Source organism: Gobius niger (assembly GCF_951799975.1).
Source record: "Gobius niger genome assembly, chromosome: 16".
In the NCBI taxonomy this organism is placed as follows: Eukaryota; Metazoa; Chordata; class Actinopteri; order Gobiiformes; family Gobiidae; genus Gobius; species Gobius niger.
The window spans coordinates 28,811,983-28,833,037 of NC_136867.1; the positions used below are offsets into that span (position 1 = coordinate 28,811,983).

Here is a 21,055-nt window from a genome sequence, read left to right on the forward strand (position 1 = left end):
TTTTATTAACCCCTTAACTCCCACCTGAACTGAGCACATTTTCTCCAGTTTGGCTTTACCCCAATCCAAAAGCTTCTGGAAAAAAGCTGTGGAAATAGTGACAAAACTGAGACAAAAACAATGATGGAAATGTGACAAAAAAGTGACGAAAAATTTCTTTGTCAATTTTCTTATGTCACAAGAAATTGACAAAGAAATTGACGAAAAAATGACAAAAATGTGACAAAAAAATTACAAAAATGTGTTAAAAATTGACGAAAAAATTGACCAAAAAATGACAAAATGTGACCAATAAAATTACAAAAAATTGATAAAAAATTTACAAAAAATGACAAAAATGTGACAAAAAAATGACAAAAAATTGACCAAAAAATTGACCAAAAAATGACCAAAAATGTGACAAAAAAAATGACAAAAATGTGATAAATAATGACAAAAAAGTTACAAAAATGAGTTGAATACCCAACAAAAAAATGATGGAAAAAAAATCTGATGACATGAGGAAAAAGATCCTCTCGGTTCAGGCGGGAGTTAAGAGGTTAATTTGCCTTTTTCTTTCTTATATTTTTATGTTGTGTAAAAATCTGTGATTCAGTTTAAGACGGATTTAAGATTAGGGCCGTTAAATGATACCAGTCAGTTATCGGAAAAATCAAAAATGTTTTTTGATGCCGTTGGTCCAGTGACAACAGTAAAAGAAGTTACTTGGTTGTTTCAGATCAAATAAATATTTTATTTTTCTAACAATTTTTTGACACATTTTATTCTTGTTTTTCCCCCAATTTTATCTCATTTTAATTAAGCTTTTTTTTGTGCTCTTTTTTAGCCAAATTCTTGACATAAAAAAATCCTTCATTTTACACACATTTCTTGACATTGGACATGAACCTGATATTGCAAATTTGCAAATCTTCTACACATTATGGTTTTGTTTTCTGGTTCTAGACGACAAATCATTAAAAAACATTTGGTACATTTAGAACAAAAGCTTATTGTTATTTTCAGGCTTTAGGAGTTTTTTCATTGTGACAGGCCGAACAGCTTCTACATTTCCACTGAACAGAATGAAAATCACAGCAATGTAAAGAGAAATGCACTGGGTTACATTGAGTTATTTTATTAAATGGCACTTCTCTGTTTTTGCAGTGGAACTCTTCGTTTGTTACAGATGGAACCGTCAGACTCACCGCCGTCTCTGATTCTGAATCGGTGTCATTGTTTTCATCACAAACGTCCATCTCGAACTCTGGAGTGCTTTGAAGAGAAGAGATTTATTTATAAATGGACTTTGGCGGTGGTTAAGTTAAGCTGAATATTTATTTCGAGGACTCTTTAGGGCCTGACCTGAGCCGCGGCAGGAGCCTCTCGCCCTCGTCTCGTTTTGCTTTATTTTTGAGCTTGTTTTTCCAGCGACAGACGGAACATCTGCTGATCCACCACCTGATGTCCGAGCGCATCGTCTTCCAAAAGCACCTGACGCAGAGATGAGAAAGCAGCGGTAATGGCGGTAGTCGTCGTAGCAGTAACAGTAACAGTCGTATTCAGTCACCTCTCGTTGAGCAGCCTCAGACACTTCTTCACGTCCAGGTGGTTGAGTTCGTCGTGATATTCCTTCAGAGCTTCGTTCACCTGCGCCCTGTTCCTGAGCACAGGCACCACACGATCACCGCGACGGATGTGCAGAGCCGCATCTGCAAAGCACACAGGGAAACATCATTAAAAAGCTTTGTCTAAGTCTGAACTGTGAACTTTTCATAACCGCCTCAAATGTCCAGTTAGTTTAAAGTTGAACCAATTAACATTTTACAAAGGAAATACCGATACTGATCATGTCAGACTGAAAAGAAGAGAAGAGTGTCTCACTTCCTGTCAGAGATTTGAAAAGTCTCTAAGCAGGAGACAAAATTATGCAGCCAGGACATTTTATTGTTTGCTGCATTGTACTGTTGTTGTTGTCCCTTGCACATTATAATTGTTTATGATCAATGAACATTTACAATTACGGTTATCGATATAGAAAGAGAAAACTACTACCAGACCTTTGAGTAAATAGTTCTTGCAGAATCTCCTGAAGGTGTTTTTCTCGACGCCGTTGAGTCCAGGAGGGTATGTTTGACTGGAAAGGAACAGCTCAACAGCATCGAATTTAGAGAAAAACGTCTCCTTCAAACAGACGGCAGGGAGTCAGCGTCTAATACTTTCAGTTTACAGATTGTACATATGTTTAAATACCTCCTGCTCCTCTGTGTACTCAGTCTGTGCCGCAGTTTGACCCTGGTTCACGCTTTGAATCTGATCCCAAAACAAAAAGAGTTAATATAAACCTGAATGTAGATATAGCTAAGCCTCGAGCTCTCACCGCCTCGTCTCCGTGCGTCTTCACGGTGGGGGCGGCGTCCGGCCTGAACTCCACTCGTCCTCCCGACCTGTCGAAGCAGTCGTCGGTGAAGTGGACGGAGCACACGGACGACCACTGCGCCGGGTAGAAGTGCGGACGCCCGGTCGCCTTCAGCCAGCGCTTCAGCAGAGACGGCCGGTCCATCGGGAATCTGCGGACGAGTAAAACGATCAAACCAGAACAGAACACTCTGCAGTTTGTGTTTTCAGACGTACTTGTGGAAGGTGAGCCCGAGCTTCCGCTCCACCGGCCCGCAGCAGTTGGTGCAGTTGGTGACGCTGCAGCGGAGCCACCTCTTCTTGGTGCGGGTGGCGCAGGTGGAGCAGAGGAAAATCCAGTGGTGGACGTCTTTCCTCATGGAGGCCCAGTAATAGTGCTTAGTCATGGCCTGGAAGCAGGTTCTGTGGCCAGGATGCCCGCGGTTATCGTGGAACTGCTGCAGGATGGAGTTCACCTGGAAAACACATTTAGACCTTTATCTGAACCTCTTCACAAGCAGTGCTCCTCTCCTGCTCTGTGTGGTGCATTACTTTAAAACGGTCATGGTCAATTTAACCTCTTAACTCCCGCCTGAACCGAGAGGATCTTTTTCCTCACGTCATCAGATTTTTTTTTCCAGCATTTTTTTGTTGGGTATTCAACGCATTTTTGTAATTTTTTTGTCAAATTTCTGTCTTTTTTTTTTCACATTTTGTCACATTTTTGTAAATTTTTTTGAAAACATTTTTTGTCATTTTTTCATCACATTTTGTAACATTTTTGTCATTTTTTCGTACATTTTTTGTCAATTTCTTGTGACATTTTTGCCACTTTTTCATCATTTTTTTGTCACTTTTTTGTCAATGTTTTCTCACTTTTTTGTCACATTTCGATCATTGTTTTCGTCTCAGTTTTGTTTTTTTCCAGAAGCTTTTGGACTGGGGTAAAGCCAAACTGGAGAAAATGTGCTCGGTTCAGGTGGGAGTTAAGAGATTAAAGGGATATTTCAGGATTTTTGATATAGGGCCTCATTTCCTAGTTATCCAGAGTGTTGCTGATGAAAAAAAAAACTTTTTTGTAATTCATGCAGTTCTTATATTTGAAGAGTTTCGTGGCACTAGGCTAGTGCTAGGCTAGTGCAAGGCTAATACAAGGCTAGCACATTTCTATGGTATCAGCTAGCCTGCATAAAAAACAGTGTGACCGGCTCCACAGAGCACCTGAGGCAAATCACTTATAACGCCAGACTAATCATATAAATGTCTGTGTCGATAGAATCATGTTTGGAATAAAACTGACCTGCATCACATGAATGATCACATTTTGAGGGACTATTTTCTAGCAGATCACCGCTGCGTAGCTTATACCAGGGGCTCTCAAGCTGGGGGTCGCGAGACAGATTTGGGGGGTCGCCAGAGCATATAGATAAAAATATATATTATTATTTTGGTATTGTAGCATACATGCTATTTTACCAGGGTGCTATTATATGTTCTAAATTTGATTAATTTTAGCCATTGTTTTTTTAAGAATGATATAGGTTAATGTCCCTGTTTTTCCCATGATCTGACCCAGGCGGGGGTCACGATCCTAATCAACTGTTATAATGAGGGTCGCAGCTCCAAAAGGTTGAGAACCACTGGCTTATACAACCACAAAGCTAAGTTCTTTTAAATTCAAATGGACATTTATATGATTAGTCTGGCGTTATAAGTGATTTGCCTCAGGTGCTCTGTGGGTCACACTGTTTTCAATGCAGGCTAGCTGATACCATAGAAATGCACTAGCCTAGCACTAGCCTTGCACCACGAAACTCTTCAAATACAAGACCCGCATGAACTACAAAAAAAAATATCTCCAGAAATCAGCAACACTCTGGATAACTAGGAAATGAGGCTCTATGTCAAACATCCTGAAATATCTCTTTAACATAATTCGTGGTGATTTGTCGACTGTACTACGTGAAGAAACGACATGAAAATGCAGAGATCTGGATGAAGCGCTGACCTCTTCTCTGCTGCGCGGGACTCTGACCCAACGAGAGAACAGCTTGTACATCAGGACTCCGTCTGAAACACAGTAAACACAGTTAAGAGAGGAGCTCGTTACTCTTGAGTAGGGCTGCAACTAATGGTTATTTTCTCATCAATTATTTTTACGATTGATCGCTTGGCTGTGAATGGTGTTAGAAAATTGAGGATGGGTTGATGGAGTAAACTTAAAGTAAATGTTTGTAGGAGGCTCTTGGCACTATTTCTTCTTTATGATTGGGTGAGACACAGACAGATAATCATGAAATTTACAATGGACAAAACACTACAGACCCTAACAATAGAAACAAAGTAGGTTTTCACCAAAAATACTACATTTTCATGTCATTTTTGCTCTATTTGAGTCCGTGTGAACCAGAAAACGATTAATCAATTACTAAAATAGTTGTCGACTATTTCAATAATAGATTAGTCGTTTCAGCCCTACTCTTGAGTCCATGTCTGTGATGAAGTGATGAAGACTGACCGACGAAGGTGAAGCGCTTGGCCATGCTCCACACATAATTCTTGGTTTTGTTGGAGTAAGGCAGGATCCTGTGGGTCAGATACCTGAGACAAAAGACAGATGTGAGCAAAGTATGTCGCATTTTCAAAAGGAATCCATGTCCTGACCTGGCGATCTGGTTGTAGGTGGTGAAGCAGCTGTTCCTTTGGCTCAGGAGGCCGGTGGTGTCGGGGGGGTGTGGGTCGGGGGCTCTCAGGCTGTACTGATGCTCCTCAAGGAGAGAGTGGCTCTGCTGCACGCTGAAGCCCTCCTCTGCTGCGGCCGCGGCGCAGGTCAGCAGGCCCTCCAGAGAAGAGGAGTGGAACAGGAGATCTTCAGACTCTGAGGGCTGGGACTGGAGAACAGAGGACGAGAAAAGGAGAAGAGCGATTATGAAAACCTCAGGCTAGAAATCAAAACCAACATGCTGCTACAAACCGTCATATGTAAAGAATACAAGCATAGTTTGATAATATGCAGCGCAAACTGATTAAAGGGACTAGAAATGCATGTTGTCATTTTTATACTCACTACTGCCACCTCAGGTCTTACCTGTAACTGCAGCTTCTATATTAAGCTCATGCATGACGGCACTTCAGACCCGATTTAACACCTTTCTGAGTGACAGTGCAGGATTTTAGAGGCAGTTGTGGTGAACAGGTCTGAGCTCATTCTACACATTAGAACAGGGGTAGGCAACGTCAGGCCCGGGGGCCAAATCCGGCCCTCCAGCACAGAACCTCTGGCCCTCAAGATGATTTTGAGAAACCTTATTACACAAATCAGAGGGTACTTTTAACACTATTAGAGTTAAATGGGAGAAATAAAGGCAGAAATACTGTCAATACACCCAATGAGCTCATGTATTATGTGCAACACTGGCATTTGAAAGAAGTGCACTGGAAAAAGTGCAAGGAACAAATGACATGAATCTACTTGAATTAAGAGATTAAATCTAAGGTTTGAGTAGATTTGGTCCGGTCGGAGACGAGATAAAACCTCTAGTAGTCGTTATTCTCTTAATTCAGATAATTTTCTGTCATTTCACATGATTTCAAGTTTCAACATTTCTTGTTCCATTGGCGCTATAGGATTTGTATCTTGGATTAGTTCAAACCGACTCAAATTCAACATAGAAGAAGAAGATGCACTCACTTTTTTCTGTTTTTCAACATAGAAGAACTTTAATTCAAGCAATTTTAAGTCATTTATCTCATTTAAGATTATCATTTTTCCAGTGCAGTGCTTTGGGCTAATAATAAGCGCCTTCGGCCCTTGGTCTGTTTACAATAAAGAAAATCGGCCCTCGACCAAGAAAACCTGCCTACCCCTGCACTACAACATGGCTGGAACATGTAGGGGGAGGAAAATACTTCATTTTAACATTGTTTAAGATACTGTATAATAAAGAACTGTGTCCAGCCGCACCTCGGCCTGTTGTCTGGAGACTCCGATGAGGGTGGGCTCAGCGTCCGGCCGCAGCTCCTGCCCGTCCTCCGTCTGAACGAAACAGTCGGGTTCAAAGTGTCTGGAGCAGAGCCAGGAGTTTTTCCTAATTGAGCCCTCGTCTCTCTGAGCGACCGTCAGCCAGCGCCGCCTCTGCTCCGGCAGCTTAGGGAACCTGCACAGAGGTGAGTCGGAATGTGTCAGACGCCCTCCCAATCCCAGTCAACTCCTGTGTGAGGAGAGGGGAATTAATGCGACTACATGGGAATAAATACTTCTGGTATGGATTAAGGTGAATGCAATATTACTCAAAATATATGTTTCATGGACCATAAAATATACAATGGTTAAAGGGTTAAGTGCCCTGGAAAATATTTGTCCTTTTGCAACACTAGAGAGGGGACAGTTTGCTTAACCTCTTAACTCCCGCCTGAACCGAGAGGATCTTTTTCCTCACGTCATCAGATTTTTTTTCCATCATTTATTTGTTGGGTATTCAACTCATTTTTGTAACTTTTTAGTCATTTTTTTGTCAAATTTTTGTAAAAAAAAAATTCCAAATTTGTATCACTTTTTTTTTTCTTAATTTTTTTATCACATTTTTGTCATTTTTTTTGTCACATTTTTTGTCAAATTTTTTGTCAAATTTTTTGTCAAATTTTTTGTCAAATTTGTGAATTTTTTTGGTCATTTTCTTTGTCATTTTTGTAAAAAAAAAAAAAGTCACATTTTTTTTTATCACATTTTTGTCATTTTTTTAATCAATTTTTGTCATTTTTTTTGTATTATTTTTGTTATTTTTTGTCACATTTTTGAAAAAATTTTGTAATTTTTTTGTCATTTTTTATCATATTTTTGTCACATTTTTGTAATTTTTTTCTCAAATTTTGTCAATTTCTTTGTCATTTTTTCGTCCATTTTTTATCACATTTTTGTCAATTTTTTAAACAAATTTTTGTCATTTTTTGTCACATTTTTGTCATTTTTTTGTCACATTTTTACAACACTTTTGAAAAAAAAATGTAATTTTTTATCATATTTTTGTCACATTTTTGTAATTTTTTTCTCAAATTTTGTCAATTTTTTTTGCCACTTTTTTGTCAATGTTTTCTCACTTTTTTGTCAGATTTCCATCATTGTTTTCGTCTCAGTTTTGTTGCTTTTTTCCAGAAGCTTTTGGACTGGGGTAAAGCCAAACTGGAGAAAACGTACTCGGTTCGGGTGGGAGTTAAGGGGTTAAGTGTTATTAGTCTTGGGGTTTTAATCACACCGTGTAGTTTGTGACCAGCAGCAGACGTACCTGTGGAAGGTGAGCTCCGGGTGGCAGAAGCTGGAGGCGTCACATCCGTAAGCCAAACAGGACTTGACGATCTTCGAAGCCTGTTGCTCTCTTTGAGTTTTACACACCTCACATTTCTTAATCCACTCCTCCACAAAGTCCCTCATGTGCTCCCAGTAATACACGGACTGCAACAGAGAGACACCGTTTTACTTCGAAAGACCAGGCCCTCTGACCAAAGCTCTGGACCCCCTGCATCTCCAGTCCTCACCATGATCTCCTGGACCATCTGTATTCTCCCCGCGTGGTTGTTGTTGTCGTGGAACTGCAGCAGGATCTCACGCACCTGCTCGTGGCTGGAAACGGCCCGTACGTAGCGCCCCCTGTACTTGCGCAACAGCTGCCCACCTGCAACACAACATCCCGCCTCAGTGTTGATCTCTGAAATCTGGAGAGCGGTGGTTAATTTGATGAGAAACACAGACCTTTGTAAACGTAGACTGGCTTGGCCTTCCTGACTGCCTTCTTCATTTGCTCGGTGGCGTTGGGGAGATACTTCCTTTTGCGCAAATAAAGCTCCACTTGTTGTATAACTTCAAACGACGGCATCTGGATGAGAAAAGTAAAGGACAATTATTTCATCCAAAAAGTAAATCAGTAAAAAATGTATACAATAGCAAGACAAGACAATAATTTCAGTTATGAATTGGGCTGAGGACCTTTAAACAATACCTCTAATAGGGTGGTATATAAGTAGAAGTAAATAATTTTAGTGAGTAGAAGTAAAAAGTACTTGGAGGAAGTATTGTGAGTAACTGTTTGCGCAAAAAAGTCTGATTTATCTTCAATGACGTGTTAAATCTTGTGAAACAAAAAATAAAATCCTGTGGAAAGAAAATTCCCAGAAAACTGAAAATACAGAAAAATATAATAATTTTATTTTACACTACCATGATACATTGTACCTCACTACATTTAGTACAATGTGTAATAACTTGTTCCTGGTGAGATTGGTGAGATACACAGTGGAATAATATGTATTTGTAGTTTGTTGGTACATAATGTAATGTGACATAACTCTAACCCTAACCTTAAGCCCTAACCTTAAGGGTCTCGTGTCCTATTACATTATGTACCTACAAAGTACGAATACAAGTTATTCCATTGTGTACATAAAATAGGTACAAGTTATTACTGATTGCTACAGAGCACATTACATTGTACTAAATTTAGTGAGGTACGATGCATCAAGGTACTGTAAAATAAGATGATACCAATAATTTTAATGAACAAGAAAGATGAGACGAACTACATCTATTTTACTGATGAAAATGAAACATTTGCCGCTTAAATATTTACTCACAGTGGAAAAAGTAACAATTGTTTTGACTCAAGTAAGAGTACAGATACTTCAAAGTAATTTTACTGAAGTAGAAGTAAAAAGTACCATATGGTAAAACTACTGTAAGAGGTACAATTTCTTCAAAAAGTTACTCAAGTAAATGTAACTGAGTTCTAGGGCTGGGACAAAATATCGGATCGGACTTGGATCGCAATACTTTCAGTACTTCAGTGCTTGTGTTTGGAGGCATTTTTTATTACACACTCTTTGTTTTCCAGTAACAGCTACACAGCACTTTGTTACATTTTGTGTCATTGCACTTTTCAATATTGACACTTTAGTGAAAGTCAAATGGCCTTTGGTTTATAAACTTTGGACACATGACTTTTTACACATTATACGGTAAAACGTTGTAGTTACTTACCGTAACGCGATACGGATTGGATCGGTCCCTGGGTATCGTGTGGTATCGTGAGATCAGGTATCAGAAAAGTGGATCGTACTACCCGCCTCTGTGCATAAGGTATATACATATACATATATAAAAAAATAAAAAAAAGGTAAAAAACCCTAAAGAAAGTTTCTTGGTTGTTTAAATTGATTAAAATGAAAAGAAATATTGGAGCAAATCATTAACTTTCTATTTTATGGCTTTGACGAAACTTAAGCCCTAGTAATAAACTATTTCCAGATTATGTTTCTAAACACTATTGATAATCATTTTGATTTTGTGTCTACTTTCTGCACAACACCTATGCTTTCCATGTTAAGTATATTTAGCCTACTAAATATAACAGTTTAATTTGTTTTTGCATCCCACATTAAAGTTTTGAAACAAGATGGCAAAATTGTAGGCTATAATTTAGACTTCATAGACTTCTTTCCAATTTAATTTACAAGTGATTTATTAACATATTATAGATTTTTACGCAGACAAAACGGATGTAAATATAAAGTGTTAAAGCTTAGCGCTACCGTGTTAGAACGTGATCGGTGGTCCGTCCAAATCTCTGCTACACCGTCGTCAATTTTCTCCAAGGACTTGACTTTTGTTGCGCATTTTTTATTCCGCGTAAACACAAAGTCAAGTTAAATTCATAGAGACTATATTTAACAAGCTACCAGTCCTCTAAAGCTGTGTTTTTGAAGTACATTTGTGGCTACATTTCAAGCTATAAGGTGATCAAGCTATATCGGTTTTCCTGTTAGCGCTAAGCTAGCCGTCTAAAGGAAGTGACCTTTCAAAATAAGAGTATGAAAGGCTATTCAACCTATTTAATGACATCGAAATCAATCAATGTTTAATATTTCTACTACAATATATCTTTTGATTCAAGGTTGGTCGTAAATAAGCTGTATATTGAAGTAAAAATAACTAGTTTGGTACTTTTGTCGTTATGAAAATGGATAGACCGGAAGTGCGGCTGGTACGTTTTGCGGAGTTTTGTTTTTCCTGCACGATCGTTGGCGGAAGTACCATCTTCGGCAAAAACACACAACTGCGCATGTGCAGGGCCAATTCCTCTTTAACCTCTTAACCTCCACCTGAACCTACCACATTTTCTCCAGTTTACCCAAATCTAAAAGCTTCTTGATTGGAGCTCACAGCCTATAGGCCAGTGTAGCGCCTCATTTGAAAGCTAAGCCTACAAAACTGATTTAAATGAATCTTTTTCCCTGCGTTGTTCCTTTTTGTTTTTTCATTGCTGATTTACCACTTTTTTGTAACATTTTAGTCCTTTTTTTTAATCATGTGTTCGTAACATTTTTGTTGCTTTTTCACTTTTTTATAAACTTTTTTGTTTTTTATCCTCGTTTTCGTCACTCTTTTGAAGCTTTTAAATTTGAGAAAAGCCAAATTGGAGAAAATGCACTCAGTTAAGGTGGGGGTTAAGAGGTTAATGTTTGTCAGTGTTAACTTAAATTAGTCTCCTACTATTTTAATGGTGATAGGTGTAGAATACAGTCAAGTTTTTTGTTTATTTTTATCTTTTTATAATTTAAGGCCTCGGACAAGAGGTGGCGCTACAGCAAGAGGATCAGACAATTTAAGTTTCTATTTCTGGAACAGGCTGGTTATTTCCATTAACGTTACTTTAAAATAACTCGAGAAGTAAAAAGTAGTGTCCCAAATAATTAACAATAAGAAGTACAGTTACTTCAAAGAGTACATGAATAAATGTAACTGAGTACTCCCGGCTTTGGTTATTTCTAATTATTTGGAGTTTGCTTTTTCTCCAAACATCTCAAGTTTTCCTGACCACAAACCACATTTACAATAGTTTCCCCTGTAAAATAGATTTGTAAGTAGTTAAATAAAAACCCACAGTAGTGAAGGAAGTGCAAATACATTTTTGTTCTTGTTGCTTTCCGAGGGGTCGATTGTGAATTCTCCACATCTGTATCCTCTGCGCTCAACTACCTTCGTCTTTCACTACATCCACACATCTCTTCTTTGTCCTTCCTGTTTCCTGCAGCTCTGACCTCAGCATTCTACAAATCGACAAAGAATAAACAAGCCAAGTTTACAAATGATCTATTTTTTAATCACAAATTTCCAGCGTCAGTGGCTCCTCTTGGTTCAGAAGTCCTTACTGCTTGATTAGGCCGCTTTCGTGTCCCGTTCTGATACGAGTGTTTCCCCTGGTCGCTGTAAACAGGTTAAAACTCCAGGATGTGGCTCATCGGTTCAGAGGAGCTCATTTCGACCTCCTGCCTCTGTCCGTACACGCCCTGCTCCACGGCGCCCCCTGTGTCCCCGCTCTGTAACAGCGTCTCTCTGCAGCGGGACGCCAGGCTGGAGAAGAGCTGGGAGCCTCGCCGGGCCTCGGTGACCCCGTGGCTCCTCATGCTCCTGTTCGGGCCCCGCTCCCAGCCCAGAGACTCCTGAGGCAGCAGCAGAACCCCCCCGGGCAGCTCCAGCACCGACGCCGGCCGAGAGAGACCGCCGTGGAAGAACTGAGTGTTCATCACCGCGTCCGCTGAGGGGAGAGATGTGAGGTAAAGATTCTGTGGTGGACAGTGTGTTCCTGTAGATCAGCCCTTCCCAAAGTCCAGCACATTATCCCCAATTATCGATAAACCTTTAACACCCCCCCAAAGACACTGAAGGTCCAAGGACGTGCCTCCATCTTTGATAAAATCTCACCGATTCTGTTGGTGGTGTCCTCGGTGGCTCCTTCAAAGAAACACACGTAAACCACCAGCCCCGCTTCGATCTGAAACAGGAAACAGTTCAGCCTCTGAGATCAAAGATAATCTGATAAACAAAGACCACAGACCTGTGCGTACTGCGGCTCCGCTCCGTGCAGTCCGTCCCGGGTCTTCACTTTGGCTCGACTGCACTGCTGCACGACCACGCGAGCCTCCAGGGGGCGCACACTGGCTTCAGGCGCACTGGAACAAACAAGAGCGAATATCTGAGCTGTGTTTTTACTTTGTTTCTGTCGCCTGAAAACTGAATAGTATTCGTGTACCTGTCAGTTATCTTCTCCCTGAGCTCCTCTGTCTGTAATCTGTCCAGAAGGGTCACAGGTTTGGAGCCAAGGCCCACGGTCGCCTCAGGGTCAGGACTCCGGACTCCCCTCTTAGGGCTCTCCTCTTCGTCTGGGAACGCCTTCCTCTTCAGAGGGCGCCCCCTGCTGCTGTGCGTGGGCAGGGGCGTGTTGGCCGCGGGGCTCGGGGCGGTTTTGTTGATGGTTTGTGGAGAAGCTTCGATCTCCTCCACTCTCTGAAGCTGCTGCTGCTGCTGTTGTTGTTGTTTGGTGAGGCTCGTCTCCACCTGCTCCTCGTGCTGGTAGTTCATCTCATTCGGGTTCTCGATTTGTATTTCCATCTTCTCAGGCTGTAATTCAATAAAAAAGTTCAGGATTCATTTGGATTGTGGGGTTTAAAGTGTAGAGTTTTGTGTTCAATCTTTAAAGTTGTAATGGGAGATTCAGCAGGAGATGTTTTGTTAGGGTGTATTATTGTCCACTTTAAATACAGAAAGGTTTATCAGAAAAATGAAACCAACAGTGCCTGCGAATGTTACCTTGTGTCTTTTTCCTGTTTGTTTCCCTTTCGCGTTCTTGTTCTTCTGTTGTGGTTTATCCTCAGGCTCCGGGGCCACGCTCTGTTCGACGGGGCCCCCAGGCTGGCGGTTTACAGGGGCTGAGGTGAGGGCTGCGGACGCTGTGGACGCCCCCGTGCTCAGGGTGATGGGGGCCCCGGCCTGACGGTTGAGGGTCAGGATGAGGACCTTGGTTTGGGCTGCGGACTGGGCTGAAGGCTGAACCCGGGACAGCACTTTGATTTGAGGGGTTTTGATTCGGGTCTTGACTTGAGTCTGAGTCTGATTTGAGCCCCGGACCTGAGCCTGGACTCTTTTTTTGATTCCAGTTCGAGTCAGGACTTTCTTCTGGGATTTGGGCTGAATCGCCTTCACCTAAGTCACAAATATCAAACCATCAACACAGATTTTATATTATCATTAAACCCGCCTGGAGAGAGTCAGCATCGATGCAGGCGAGTGTTAGACCGGGGAGCAGCCCCGAAACATCTGTGCGTGTTAGGCCTGCCCATACACTACCTTTAAGTCTGGCAAAGGCTACTACATACAATACTATACACTGCATTGCCACTAACATAAGAATGGCAGAGGCTAAATCTATATTTGTTAGAGAGTTGAACTCACCGCTGTCTCTGATTCTGACTCGCCGTCACTTTCTTCACTGAAAGCATCGTTTTCATCCCAAACGTCAATCTCTAACCCTGGGGCACTTTGAACAGAAGAGGGTTCATATGTAAAATTAAGCATTAAGGAGGGGGTATTCTGCTTTTTTCAATCACATAACACCAGTCTATATCACACTACAATGATGACCAAACCTTCTGTTGGTCTGTAAATGCAGTAAATTAGAATAACTGCCTTGTATAAAATGTCTCTCTCAAAATGGCTGTAGTGAATGTCTTGAAATAGGCCTCTGTCTCTTTAAAAACCTCTGACCCTTTCCGACACGCCCCCTCCACACGCTGTCTGTGGCATCAGTGGGGAGGGGGTTCTGCTGAGGAGCAGTGGTTGGTTACTCGGCTGGTGACGAAAGCTCGGAGGCGTCTCCAGGAGGTGGGGGCGTTCCTAGGAGGACTCAGGCAAACCTATCCCTAAAATGGCCGCCATCAGAGTTTTTACAGCTTACTCAAAAATACGTGAATGTGCCAAGGCAACACTTCAGGCATGTTTTTAATGGGGGAATGACATAATAACATGATATAAAGCTTGAAAAAGTCAATTTTGCATAATCCCCCCCTTTAAGAAGGGGGGGGGGGACTGAATATCTAAGAGGGTTTGAGACAGACTTGTCCAAGATCAATGCACTGACCTGTGCGGCGGCAGGAGCCTCTCGCCCTCGTCTCGCTTCGGCCGGTTTTTGAGCTTGTTTTTCCAGCGACAGACGGGACATTTGCTGATCCACTTCCTGATGTCTGAGCGCATCGTCTTCCAAAAGCACCTGTCGTAGTGATAATAAAACAGCGGTAATGGCGGTAGTCGCTGTAGCAGTAGCAGTAACAGTAACAGCAGTATTCAGACCTCTCGTTGAGCAGCCTCAGACACTTCTTTTCATCCAGGTGGTTGAGTTCGTCGTGATATTCCTTCAGAGCTTCGTTCACCTGCGCCCTGTTCCTGAGCACAGGCACCACACGATCACCGCGACGGATGTGCAGAGCCGCATCTGCAAAGCACACAGGAAAACCAAATCTAAGTTGATGCTATAACTAGAAGATGGACTGATATGTGAAATGTCCTGTTAAGTGTAACGTTAAACCAATAGAGATCTTAAAATGCAAACTGCTAACGTAGCAAAAAGAGAAAACACTCTTTCCAAAGTTGTCCAAACCTTTGACTAAATAGTTCTTGCAGAATCTCCTGAAGGTGTTTTTCTCGACGTAGTTGAGTCCTGGAGGATACGTTTGACTAGAAAGGTACAGCTCCACTGCATCAAATTTAGAAAAAAACGCCTCCTTCGAAGATACAGCCCAGAGTCAGATCATTTTTATAATACTTTCGCAGTTTGTATGTAGTAAATATGTTTAAATACCTCCTGTTCCTCTGTGACTTCAGTTGCTGCAGCAGTTTGACCCTGGTTCACATTCTGGACCTGATCAGAAAAAAAAGGAAGAGAGGTTAAGATAAGACTGAATGAAGTAAATATAAAATATTTCGTACTTTGAGCCCTATTTGGACATGTACTTTTGGTACCAGTTTGTACTGAGATGAACAACGGAAAAACTCGTTATTGCGTTTTTATTACGAAACTAGACACTCTAATACACCTTATGTGTGATTTTGGGAGCTCTGTGCTGAACAGACCTGAAATAAATGACAATCAAAAACGTTCTTTTCGTGGAGTTGTGTAGTGAACAGCTGTAAAGCCGACACTTCTCTCTCGCTCTCTGGAGCGTTTGACAAATCTGAGGGGCTTCACATAGAAATATCGCAAGATTTTAACATTTCTCTGAGTTTTTAAATGGTTAAAATCGGTCCAAGGACGGCTGAGAAACATCCAGTTAAAGTCTTCAATCTGAGAACCAGGCTGTTTAAATGCACACGCCATAAAAAGGCAAAGCAATGGAACTGCAGCAACACGCGTGTTTCAAAACGTGTCAACAATGATGTCCTTGAAAATGTAGTATACTTGAAACTGAGATATTTAGGCATTTCCCTCTTCCCATAACGTTAGTGTCTGAGAGGAGAGAAGAGAGAGGAGGAGCTGATCAGAAAGTAGAGTGTTTCATAAACATTATCTCCCTTTCTAAAAAAAAATCTAAACTAGCCTCTGTTTACCTTAGGATTTCTCAGGAACCGAGCCACGTAGAATTAAACAGATTTCACCTACAGAGAGCTCAGAGTCTCACCTTTCAAACGAGCCACAGCCTGTGGAATAAGCTATAACTGTTGGCACTCAATAGCTAAATCCCAAAAACAGAGCGGCACTCAATGTGTTAAAGTTGTACACGGACTATTTTGTATTATAGTAAAGTGTTTAGTGTTGCCTTATTAAGGCAAGACACTGCAGTGCAAAGTTTGGAGTCGGTAGTAAATACTAAAGTACAATACAATTTTGTTGCATGAGTGGAGCAAAAACCTAATTTGGAGAAAAACAGCTTTAAAGTTTTGTAAGCGCGACACATTTTCACCAGCGACAAAACATCACAAAATAAGCATCATGGCATAAGCATTGATGGGGTAAGTTTTATCTTTTTATTTCTCTGACATGAAAACTAGAAAACTAACATGTTACGGGAGAAAACTCGCTAAAAATCTGCACTTTAACCACTGCATGAAAAATCAATACTTTTTTTACCTGCCATGTCTCGCCTTAAAAAATATAATGAAATACTGTAGTAGGAGTAGGAGTATTTACTTCACTGAGATACTGTAGATAAAGCAATATTTTGGCATTAAAAATGGTTAAAGTTGAGTTTACTCCCAGAGGTGAAATAGTGTGACTTTTTCTCACCGCCTCGTCTCCGTGCGTCTTCACGGTGGGGACGGCGTCCGGCCTGAGCTCCACTCGTCCTCCCGACCTGTCGAAGCAGTCGTCGGTGAAGTGGACGGAGCACACGGACGACCAGAGCGGAGGGTACCAGTGTGGACGCCCCGTCGCCTTCAGCCAGTGCTCCAGCAGAGACGGCCGGTCCATCGGGAACCTGCAGACGAGTAAAACGATCCAACCAAGGACAATATGAACTTGTGTATTTAAACGTACTTGTGGAAGGTGAGCCCGAGCTTCCTCTCCACCGGCCCGCAGCAGTTGGTGCAGTGGGTGATGCTGCAGCGGAGCCACTTCCTCTTGGTGCGGTTGACGCAGGTGGAGCAGCGGGAGATCCAGTGGTGCACGTCTTTGCTCATGGAGGCCCAGTAGTAGTGCTTCGACATGGCCCTGAAGCAGGTGCGGTGGCCGTAGTGCCCGCGGTTATCGTGGAACTGCTGCAGGATCGAGTTCACCTGGAACAACAGCTCGAAATGTCGGAATCTTTTCACAGCAGTGGACACGGCTCTATACAGAAAAAAGTCAGTGATACATCAGTAGAAGGTACAGGGCCATTGGTGCCAGAACAACCAGACTGGCCCACCATGGACAACAGGGATCACGACCACAGCCTGACCAATATATAACTATAGAGGTCGACAGATGTGGGTTTTCCTAGGGCCAATGTGTCAGTGTTGAACTGTGACAGCAGGGGGCGCTGTATGGGGGGGGCTTAACCTCTTACCACCCGCCTAAACCAAATGCATTCTGTCCTCTTTTGGCTGTGTAACTAAGACCCACAAAACTGATCTTTTTCCTCGCGTTGTTGCTGTGTTGTGTCCCCCTTTGTATGTTTTTTTTTTCTTTTCTTTTTTTTTCATTTTTGTGACATTTTTGTTGAGTTTCTGTGACATTTTTATTGAATTTTTGTCACTTTTTGGTTGAGATTTTTATCACTTTTTGTTGAATTTTTGTAATTTTTTTGCTGAGTTTTTGTCACATTTTTGTTGAATTTTTGTCACTTTTTGGTTGAGTTTTTGTTGATTTTTTGTTGAATTTTTGTCACTTTTTGGTTGAGCTTTTTATCACTTTTTGTTGAATTTTTGTAATTTTTTTTGCTGAGTTTTTGTCACATTTTTGTTGAGTTTTTGTCACATTTTTGTTGAGTTTTTGTTGAATTTTTGTCACTTTTTGGTTCAGATTTTTGTCACTTTTTGTTGAATTTTTGTCACATTTTTGTTGAATTTTTGTCACATTTTTGTTGAGTTTTTGTGACATTTTTGTTGAATTTTTGTTGAATTTTTGTTGAAGTTTTGTCACTCTTTGGTTGAGTTTTTGTCACATTTTTGTCACATCTTTGTTGAATTTTTGTCACATCTTTGTTGATTTTTTGTCACATTTTTGTTGAATTTTTCCCCAAGAATCTTTTTGATTAGGGTAAAGCCAAACTGGAGAAAATGGGATCCATTCAGGTGGGAGTTAAGAGGTTAAGGCTGATTTATTCAGGACATTCATGTTTAGTAGAGGGAGCTCGTTTGAAAGGATAAAAATCAGCAGATTCCAGAATAAAACACGTTAAGTTTCTGTCGCTTATGATTCCGAAATTACAAGCAAAAGTCTGCAACTTGAAAATATATAAAATTGTTGAACAAACTTGCCCGATTTTCACCCCGATGTTTCTTCACTCCCCTGAGGTCGCTCAGAATCTTTGCATTTCCGCAAGAATACTCTGTAGGAGCAAAGCCCTGGATGCCATGGGGCTGTATCGCTTCCTGATTGGTCATTAGAGATCCACAGGTTTGACTCTGTCCGTATTACTACTCGAACTGCACATGCGCAATGTGGATCATTCAGTGCTTCAGGACCAGTGCCTCAGTAGTTTCCTACTTAACTTTCGTTTTCTAGACACATACAGTATTTGGAAAATAAAGCCTTTTGGTTGTTAACCTTTTACCGCCCGCCTAAACCAAATGCCAATTTTTTTTATTTCTTTTTTTTTTCATTTTTGTTGAATTTGTGTCGAAGTTTTTTCTTACATTTTTGTTGAATTTTTGTCACATTTTTGTTGAATTTTTGTCACATTTTTGTTGAATTTTTGTCACATTTTCGTTTAATTTTTGTCACATTTTTGTTGAATTTTTGTCATATTTTTGTTGAATTTTTGTCACATTTTTGTTGAATATTTGTCATATTTTTGTTGAATTTTTGTCATATTTTTGTTGAATTTTTGTCACATTTTTGTTGAATTTTTGTTGAATATTTGTCACATTTTCGTTGAATTTTTGTCACATTTTTGTTGAATTTTTGTCACATTTTTGTTGCGTTTACATCCTTGCTTTCTTCTTATTTTTTGTGGCTATTTTGGTGTTTTTTCCCAAGAAGCTTTTTGATTAGGGTAAAGCCAAACTGGAGGAAATGGGATCCGTTCAGGTGGGAGTTAAGAGGATAAATGTTCAGAGTATGAAGTGCTGACCTCTTCTCTGCTGCGCGGGACTCTGACCGGGCGAGAGCGCAGCTTGTACATCAGGTGTCCGTCTGAAACACACTTAATACATTAACGACAGTAACTCGTGAGGTTTGTTCATGTCTGTGATAAAGACTGACCGATGAGAGTGAAGCGCTTCGCCATCCTCCGCAAAGAGTTCTTGATGGTTTTGCTCGACTGAGGCAGAATCCTGTGGGTCAGATACCTGCGGCGAAGGTCAAATACTGTAAGTACAACGCTTTCATTCTAAGAGAAATGTCATGCTATCAAAAGAAGAATACTCTTGCTCAGTCCTGTTTTGGTCCTGGTTTAAACTTCCTGCTTCAGTCCTAATCTGTGATTTACTTAGTTAAAGGGACTATACAGAGTTTGAAAATGTTAAAAGTAATTATTCTCCCCCTACATGTTTCAACAATGTCCTAATGTGTAGAATGAGCTCAAATGAACTCAAAAGGTGTTAATTCGGGTCCTAAGTGCCGTCATGCATGAGCTTAACCCCTTAACTCCCACCTGAACCAAGCACATTTTCTCCAGTTTGGCTTTACCCCAGTCCAAAAGCTTCTGGAAAAAGGTGTGAAAATAGCAACAAAACTGAGACGAAAACAATGATGGAAATGTGACAAAAAAGTGAGAAAACATTGACAAAAAAGTGACGAAAAATTGATGAAAAAGTGGCAAAAATGTCACAAAAATGTCACAAGAAATTGACAAAAAATTGACGAAAAAAAATGACCAAAATGTGACAAAAAAATACAAAAATATGACAAAAAATTGATAAAAATTGGCGAAAAAATGACAAAAATGAAAAAAAAAAAAAAATGAAAAAAAAGTTTACAAAAATGAGTTGAATACCCAACAAAAAAAATGATGGAAAAAAAATCTGATGACGTGAGGAAAAAGATCCTTTCGGTTCAGGCAGGAGTTAAGAGGTTAATATAGATGGTGCAGTTACACGTATGACCTAAGGTGGCAGTAGTGATTATAAAATGGCAAACTTGCATCTAGTCCCTTTAAGGTCTGGTTCGGTCCTCACCTGGCGATTTGGTTGTAGGTGGTGAAAGAGGTGTTCTTCCTGGAGTCCAGGATGCCTGTGGCGTCGGGGGGGTGTGGGTCGGGTACTCTCAGGCTGTACTGGTGCTCCTCGTGGGGAGGCTCACTCTGCTCCGCGCTGAAGCCCACGGGACACACCTCTGCTGAGGCCGCGGCGCAGGTCAGCAGGTCCTCCAGAGACGAGGGGTGGAACAGGGGCTCCTCCGGGTCCGAGGGCTGGGCCTGAGAACACATGTTAAAAATAACAATAACTTTGTAATAACAACTTATTACAACTCCACGCCATTCACAGAAACTCATTTATTGTAGCAGACACGGACTTTCTAATACAAGCTTTCTCTTTTATTTTGAGAATGTAAAAGCACCTGTATAGAACCCGATTTCTTTTCCAATGTTATAGTAACAGGGTATCTGCAGAGTTGGACAAGTCAAATTTAAGACTTTTTAAGACCTTTTTAAGAGCACAAAATCTCAAAAATAAGACCTGTTTTTGAACGCGCAATATATAAATGGACTGCAAAGAAAATCACTGTCACAAAAATCCAAGTGTCAAACTGTTGTTTTTGATTTCACAGTGGGATGTACAGATTTAAGAACTTCATTTTTCACATTAGGCATTTTAACAACCATTCAAGTTTTAACAACCTTATCCCATAATCAGAATATTGAGATTGAATAATTACTCACAATTATCGACTGAATGAAAGAAAACAACAGATATTTATTTTTTTAAAATATTTATTTAAATTTAAATATGTATTTAAAATGCTTTGTAATACTTGAGCTGGTAAACATTCACTGTTTCTAAAAATAAAAGCAGCTTTTCCACTCGTTTGCAAAGAACAAAACACTGTCAACTTTACAACTCATTAATTATCATAATTATAATGATATTATTATTAGGCCAGAATCTAGTCTAGGTTTTATGTTTTCTAAACTTGTTTGTCAGATGTTTTGATGAACAAAGTGAGAAACGTGTTTCTAAAGTAACAGGACTTTCTCTTTCCTTCTGTCCCTGAGCAGAGGAGCG

At 40.6% G+C, this 21,055-nt stretch overlaps 2 protein-coding genes across 2 annotated transcripts in view; both read right to left on the reverse strand.

Moving 5' to 3' along the window:
- Positions 1–21,055, reverse strand: part of LOC306976398 (uncharacterized protein) — a 30,869-nt gene that overhangs the window by 4,283 nt on the left and 5,531 nt on the right. Inside the window, exons 6-15 of the mRNA XM_079574315.1 lie at positions 20,009–20,247; positions 19,095–19,180; positions 18,964–19,025; positions 16,728–16,966; positions 16,479–16,668; positions 2,233–2,292; positions 2,040–2,163; positions 1,550–1,691; positions 1,345–1,473; positions 1,188–1,254 (exon numbers count right to left, since the gene is read on the reverse strand). Coding sequence (XP_079430441.1) covers positions 1,188–1,254; positions 1,345–1,473; positions 1,550–1,691; positions 2,040–2,163; positions 2,233–2,292; positions 16,479–16,668; positions 16,728–16,966; positions 18,964–19,025; positions 19,095–19,180; positions 20,009–20,247 — 1,338 coding nt within the window. The remainder of the gene's footprint in view (positions 1–1,187; positions 1,255–1,344; positions 1,474–1,549; positions 1,692–2,039; positions 2,164–2,232; positions 2,293–16,478; positions 16,669–16,727; positions 16,967–18,963; positions 19,026–19,094; positions 19,181–20,008; positions 20,248–21,055) is intronic.
- On the reverse strand, positions 11,634–14,957 carry LOC306976313 (uncharacterized protein; the record flags this gene model as incomplete). The annotated part of the gene is made up of 9 exons (XM_079574234.1): positions 11,634–11,960; positions 12,128–12,197; positions 12,261–12,375; positions 12,456–12,823; positions 13,013–13,405; positions 13,655–13,739; positions 14,340–14,468; positions 14,549–14,690; positions 14,945–14,957. 9 exons carry the CDS (start codon positions 14,955–14,957, stop codon positions 11,641–11,643), a joined length of 1,635 nt encoding a protein of 544 aa, XP_079430360.1. The 3' UTR covers positions 11,634–11,640.